Source organism: Miniopterus schreibersii (assembly GCF_964146895.1).
Source record: "Miniopterus schreibersii genome assembly, chromosome: 13".
NCBI lineage: Eukaryota > Metazoa > Chordata > Mammalia > Chiroptera > Miniopteridae > Miniopterus > Miniopterus schreibersii.
The window spans coordinates 2,712,158-2,718,759 of record NC_138113.1 but is presented as its reverse complement, the minus strand read 5'-3'; the positions used below and the strand labels follow the sequence as shown (position 1 = coordinate 2,718,759).

General features: G+C 51.0%; 1 protein-coding gene across 2 annotated transcripts; it reads right to left on the bottom strand.

The window, feature by feature from the left end:
* Window positions 1-431: 431 nt before the first annotated feature.
* Window positions 432-6,245, bottom strand: RRM2 (ribonucleotide reductase regulatory subunit M2). 2 transcript variants are annotated; one of them, XM_081157131.1, is made up of 11 exons: window positions 6,132-6,245; window positions 5,975-6,049; window positions 5,501-5,644; window positions 5,210-5,326; window positions 4,678-4,811; window positions 3,560-3,654; window positions 3,298-3,431; window positions 2,295-2,399; window positions 2,100-2,213; window positions 1,860-2,023; window positions 432-694 (listed from the first exon to the last, which is right to left on the bottom strand). In XM_081157131.1, exons 1-10 carry the CDS (start codon window positions 6,237-6,239, stop codon window positions 1,871-1,873), a joined length of 1,179 nt encoding a protein of 392 aa, XP_081013257.1. In that variant the 5' UTR covers window positions 6,240-6,245; the 3' UTR covers window positions 432-694; window positions 1,860-1,870. The 2 variants fall into 2 exon arrangements, with proteins under 2 accessions (XP_081013257.1, XP_081013256.1); XM_081157130.1 differs by having other exon boundaries at window positions 432-2,023.
* Between the last annotated feature and the right edge of the window lie 357 nt (window positions 6,246-6,602).

Sequence of the window (6,602 nt, the reverse complement as noted above, 5' to 3'; positions counted from 1 at the left end):
GAACATGCCTTCACCCAAGACATTCTCCACCCCAAAATATCAGCTCAAATTAATTTCCTCACTCAGCAGCCACTCAGTGAGGGCCGAACCTTGGAGATGGACAAAGCCTGGGCCCTGAGTGAGCACCTCCTCCACGGGGGAACCTGGCAGGAATCCTGATGCGAACAGGCAGGAAGGTGGCCTCGGTAAAGCCGGTCCCCAGTCCCACGCCCAGGAAAACAATCCCACCTCTCCATGCCTCCCCTCAACACTCCCATCCACTGAGAACAGTTTTTTTAAGAGACTTCCATCCAAATGCATCAGACTAAAACCGGTTCCCCTTTAAACTGATGGGAAATGTAAATCCTAGTTGGAGGAAGTGAATTCTTACAGACACAGCTAATGGGAGGCAGAATTCTAAAACCTGCCTCCGGCCTCCTCCCATGCCGGGAAACGTGTGGCAAAGCGTTTATTTATTTTTGTGTTGCAAGAGTGTGAGGACCACAGAATCTGGATTAACTGCAGTTAACAATAACTTGAAAGGTAGAAAAGGTCCCATATTACAGGAATTTTTAAGTGAACAATTTGACCATTTATACACTAAAGGATGAAAACTGACAATAGTATAGGCCAGTGGTCAACTGACATGCAACACATGTTAACAGATGGGGCCAAATAACTGATGCATATTAGTTTGTGAAACATGGACGGGAGGCTGGGAGGGGAAGAGAGAGAAACATAAGTTAGAGACACAATGATTGGTTGCCTCCTACATGCACCCCAACCAAGGCCGGGGATTCAGCCTGCAACCGAGGCATGTGTCCTTGGCCAGAATCGAACCTGGGACCCTTCAGTCCACAGGTCGACACTCTAGCCACTGAACCAAACTGTCTAACCTATCAGGTGAGGCTGAGATTTAGTAAACACTAGAATTAACTGCACTGAACAATAGATACAATTATGAACTGAAAGTTAAGACTGGGAAATTATTTCAATTTCAAAGTATCAACTACAGGTATAATGTAAAAGGATAGTTTAAAAAACATTTCCTAGAATCTCGTACCCTTTGGGACAGTATGGATGGACCTGGAGAAAATTGTGCTGAGTGAAATAAGCCAGGCAGAGAGGGACAAACATCACGTGATCTCACTTATACCTGGAATCTGAAGAACTTAATAGACTGATGAACAGAATAGATTCAATGACATGGAAGCATGGATCAGATTGACGAATGAATGTCAGAGGGATGGAGGAGGGCCGGTGGGTGGAGGGGGAGAGATTAACCAAAGAATTTATATGCATATATGCACAACCCAAGGACAAGGACAATGGTGGGGAGAGGGACTGGGGAGGGGGGTGGGATGGGTCATTGAGGAGAAAAAGGGACATCTGTAATATTTTTTTTTTAAAGTAAAATTTAAAAAAAAAAAAAAAAAATTTCCTATTAAGTCCATAGCACCTATTTATATGCAAATTAAACACACCCAGGTTGCCAGATGCAGCCAGCAGACCACACTTTGGTGCCTAGTGTTTAAGTTAGAGGGTCCTTCCCGTTCATCTCATGACACTAGGCCCAGGCTACAGAACACAAAACACAACCCACCTCCTACGTGGTGGCAACAGGATTAATACTCGGGTATACACAGGACTGAACTTAAAGATGAAAAGGCACTTCAGCTCACAAATAACATGCTTATATTACAGTTTAACTTGGCCACCTGGTAAATTTTGAGCTGGCCCCCATTAATGGTCAACAGAATACTGTGCATTTGGTGTACAAACTACTCAGCTTAGGCTAAATAGGGCCTTTATACAAACAATATAAGCTATGTTTATCTGCGTATAAAGTGCCAATTTCACATACGAGCAAACTAGCACACCTTGGATTCATTTAGAAGTCAGCATCCAGGGTAAAAGAATTCTCTGTTGGGCTTGACATCACTCCCATCCTCTGGTACTCTCCTACTCTCTTCTCAAAGAAGTTCGTTTTCCCTTCCAGCGAAATATTCTCCATGAAGTCAAATGGGTTTTCCACGTGGAAAACCTGAAATGTTCACAGCAAAACATAAATGCGGAGCACCGGTCTCACAAGAACTAGGGGGCTCTGAACAACACCTCACCTTGCTGAAACCCAGCTCCAGCATGAGTCTGTCGGCCACGAACTCAATGTACCGCTTCATCAAAGTACAATTCATCCCGATGAGGTTCACCGGCAAGGCCTCCGTGAGGAACTCCTAGGGACCAAGGCACAGCTTCTCAGTAACACGGAGGCACAAACACATCTCGGGGCGGCACGCGACCTTACAGCCACCCACCTGTTCAATCTTAACAGCATTGGTAATTATTTCTTGCACTCTCTTCTCAGAAGGTTTGTGCAGTAGGTGTTTGAACATCAGGCAGGCAAAGTCACAGTGCAGACCCTAGGACAGAAGGTCCAATGTCACCGTAAAACCAGGAGATGGCGATCATTAACCCGCGCTCAGTAACGGCTTTATCTTTCTCTGCATTCTCTTTGCACATCCTGCTTGGCCACCCTAAGAGCACTTAACACTGTTGAAAGGAAGGCGAGGGTAACGCAGTCGACTCTGCTCACGTCACTGGAACAGGCTCAGCCCGCTCAAGGCGCTCAATGCTGCCACCTAGGCGCTGCCAGCGGGCCCAGCCTGGTCCTCGCCACTCCGTCACGTGGCTAAGGGTGGCGGATTACTTCCGCTCAAAGCATCCTTCCTGTCTGCATGCCGCCCTGCCCTCTTCTTTCGACATTACTAATCGCAGGAGAGGCAAAGCTCTGACTAGGCTGCTTTTTAGATTTACAATCTAATGTGCAGGAAACTGGTAATGCAATTTCAAGTGAATCAACTCTGCAAGTCTCAACGCATTAAATCCCAAGTAATACTGACGTGGCCTAAACTAGAATACCTAGGCCCCTCCCCTCCCCTCTGCAGCTTAATCCAAGCATTCAGGGATGCACACCGGACCAGAATGGGTTCTCATTTCACCGAGATGCTCATCAACTAACTTTGAATTGCAGGAGGAACATACAGAATACCAGCAAAGAACCACATCCCTTTAAAAATCCCACCATCCATAGAGAGACACCAATTATAAATGTACTGTGATAATATATTGAGAATGAGTAAAATAATTTCAGAATATTACTTGAAGTATTTCACCCCCTGCCAATATGTACATGGGTGAATTTCACATGTGAAATGTGGATATAAGGAAACCTGGTATCTTGGGGTCCCCTTCAGTGAACATGCCTCTAAGAGTTGGGGTTGGGGCGCAGACTAGCCTATTACCCTGAACCAGACTCACCTCATCTCTGCTAATGAGTTCGTTGGAAAACGTGAGGCCAGGCATCAGTCCCCGCTTCTTGAGCCAGAAAATTGATGCAAAAGAACCAGAAAAGAAGATGCCTTCCACCGCAGCAAAAGCTACAACACGCTCTCCTATTTGAGAGTTAACACCAAAATAGTTCCAGTGAGTCAAGGTTCACGTTCAGAGGAAGGGCCAACAAACCAGTAATGGAACTTAGAAAATGAAGGGCAGGGGCAAGGATGGCCACAGGCACCCTTACCATAGGTGGCCTCTTTGTCCCCAATCCAGCGCAAGGCCCAGTCTGCCTTCTTCTTGACACAAGGCATCGTCTCGATGGCGTTGAAGAGAAACTCCCTGCAGGCACACGGAACGTCGGCATCCCAGCCAAGACCTTGTGCCACAAGTTTCCAGACCAGAGCACCGGGGACGCAAGGCCGGAAGGGCTCAGACGGGCATGTTTTTACTGATTTGTCTTTTCCTTCACTGTTCTTTTAAAATCTCAACATTATTTGGTTTATGTTAATATAAACTTAGGGATTCGTTAGTTTGTATTGGCCTCCAAGACCTACTAATGCTGTAAGTCTTAGTCCATTACACCAAGAGCGTTTACCGGCTTAACTCCTACTTAGAACATGAACCCCCTTGTCCAGCAGGCCCAGGCTGTGCCCACCACCCACAGCCCCATCAGTCACTGAGCCATCTCTGTTTTCAGAAAGAGACCACATTCACATAACTTTTATTACAGTATAGTTACGGCAGTTGTTTATTATTAGTTATTGTCGTCACTCTCCCTGTGCCTAATTTATAGGTTATATTTTATGATAGGTATGTAATGTATAGGAGAAAACACAGTACATATAAGGTTGGGTGCTATCCAAGGTTTCAGGCATCCACGGCGTCTTGAAATGTATCCCCTCTGGATGGGGGTGGGGGCATACGGGGCTACTGTACCATGTAATTCCTCTCCCTTGTACTTCCAGGTCACATTTCTGTATTGGATTACTAGGCTCTTTAAAAAAATAAGCTGCGTACTATTTGCACCATCCACTCCCTCCGCTCCACCCCACCCCACCCCACCCCCACACTGTAGATAAGATTTGCTAGAGTAAAACCTGTCACACCTAGATTTTACTTATCACGTGGAGCCTAAAGGCTTTAGATAAGAGGATCAGCATACTCCCACCTCTAAAAATGGAGTAGCTTCATAACTGCATTTAAGCCATTGGCTAATAAAGTGAATCTGGCTTCCTCTGGAAGAAGGCCGGACCGGGGATTTTCTTAGACTTGGTCATTCAGGAGTCACTTTCCCATCCGCAGAAACGTGAAATGAATCATGTGTGGGTCCTCAGCATGTTGGCGTACCACCCAAATACTCACCTTTCTTTGGAATCTTTAATGTAGGTGTCAATGAGGAGACTGTACATTTCAGAATGTATGTTTTCCATGGCAATTTGGAAGCCGTAGAAGCAGCGGGCCTCGGTGATCTGAACCTCCTGGCTAAACCGCTCCACCTGGTGGCCAACACGCCCAAACGTTCAGGTCCGGGAAAAGCCACCAGCCCTTTTTTGTGCCATTTTAAGATGTGTTTATACAATTCATTATTCTGTGACAAAGCTGGACATTTACGTCATATGTGCAATTTACAGATCAGGAAATAGATAACCTGTTTTTCTGTGAACACTTGGCTAGAACCCGTTACTACTTGACATCAAAGGCTGTGTCAGGGGAAGAAAACACCCCGAGGAAGAAACAACTGTGGAGTATGTTATAAATCGGGACATGCCACGTAAACTACTGGCTTCTAGACAGACGCCTATGCATCTGGGACCAGAAAATTTAGAAGACCAGGAAAAAAAGAACTCGTACTCCTTGAAGTGAGTCAGAGAGCGGGTTTCGGGGGCCAGCTCACCAAGTTCTCATTCACTATGCCGTCGCTGGCTGCAAAGAAAGCCAGGACGTGGGAAATGAAGTGCCTCTCCTCGGGCTTCAGGGTGTCCCAGTGCTGCAGGTCCTTGGAAAGGTCCACCTGCAGTTTGGAAGTGCCAGGTGGGGGTCAGACACGCAGGGCCTCACGCACCCCAGGGATTCTCCAACTTTCTGCCCCGCTCGGGCCATGCACCCCTCACAAGGGCTCCCCTTCACCCCTTGGGCGCGAGGCCTGACCTCCCCCGAAGCGCCCGGCGCCCCCGGCCCCGGTTACCTCCTCGGCCGTCCAGAAGGACGCCTCGGCCTTCTTATACATCTGCCAGATGTCGTGGTACTCGATGGGAAAGATGACAAAGCGGCGCGGGTTTTCTCTCAGCAGCGGCTCGTCCTGCACGCCCGCGGCGGGCACCGGGGTTTTCTGTGCGAGGAGGTGGCGAGGGCGCACGTCCAAGTGCCCGGCGAGCCGTATGAGACGGCCACCCTCCCCGCCCCGGGCCGGCAGCCCCATGCGGCTCGCCGTCTCGGTGCCATCGGTCCCTACCCACCCCCCACGGTGGGCACGGGACCCAGGGGAAGCAAGCAGGAGCTCTGCGCCCCCCTGCACCCGGAAACCCCAGCCCGCTTGGCGGGAAAGCGCGCGGGGGGAGGAGCCAGGCTGGCGGACAAAGCGCAGCCGGAGCCTTGGCGCCAAGGGCGGGCCCGTCCCGCGCGCCCCTCCCGCGCCCGGGGGTCCCGGGGCCCCGCTCACCCGCTCGGCCGGCTCCTGGAAGATCCTCCGCGCCGTCTTGCTGGCCAGCACGCGCGTGCCGCTGAGCGCGGGGGGCTGCGGGGAGACGCGCGGTGAGCGCAGCCCGGGCCGGCCCCGCCGCCCCCGCCCGCCCCGCGCCGCCCCGCGCGGTGCTCACCGTGTTCTCCTGGCCCAGGCTGAGCCCCTTCAGGGGCGAGAGCTGCAGCTGCCGCTGGAGCTGCTGCGGGTCCGGGAGGCTGGCGAGCGGGCGGCGGGGCGAGAGCATGGCTGCGGCGGGGACGGCGTCGGGGTGCAGGGAGCGCCCGCGCCTTCCCGCCAGAGCTTTTAAACGGCCGGGGGTCTGGGGGCAGCTCCGCCCCCATAGGACGGGCCCCGGAGCCCCCGAGGCCGCCAACACCTATGACTGCAGACCCCGCCCCCCGCGGGGTTGGGACTGCGGGCCACCGCCCCGCCCCGCGGCTGCCGCGTCTCTTGGCAAGGGGCCAGGGTTTCAAGGTTGGGCAAAGTGGGGCTTGCAACCGGGCCCAACGCGTGGGATTATCTTCTTTTTAATGTTTTTAATTGATTTTAGAGAAAGAGGGAGAAAGTGATGAGAGAGAAGCATCCATGTGAGAGAAACATCATTGTG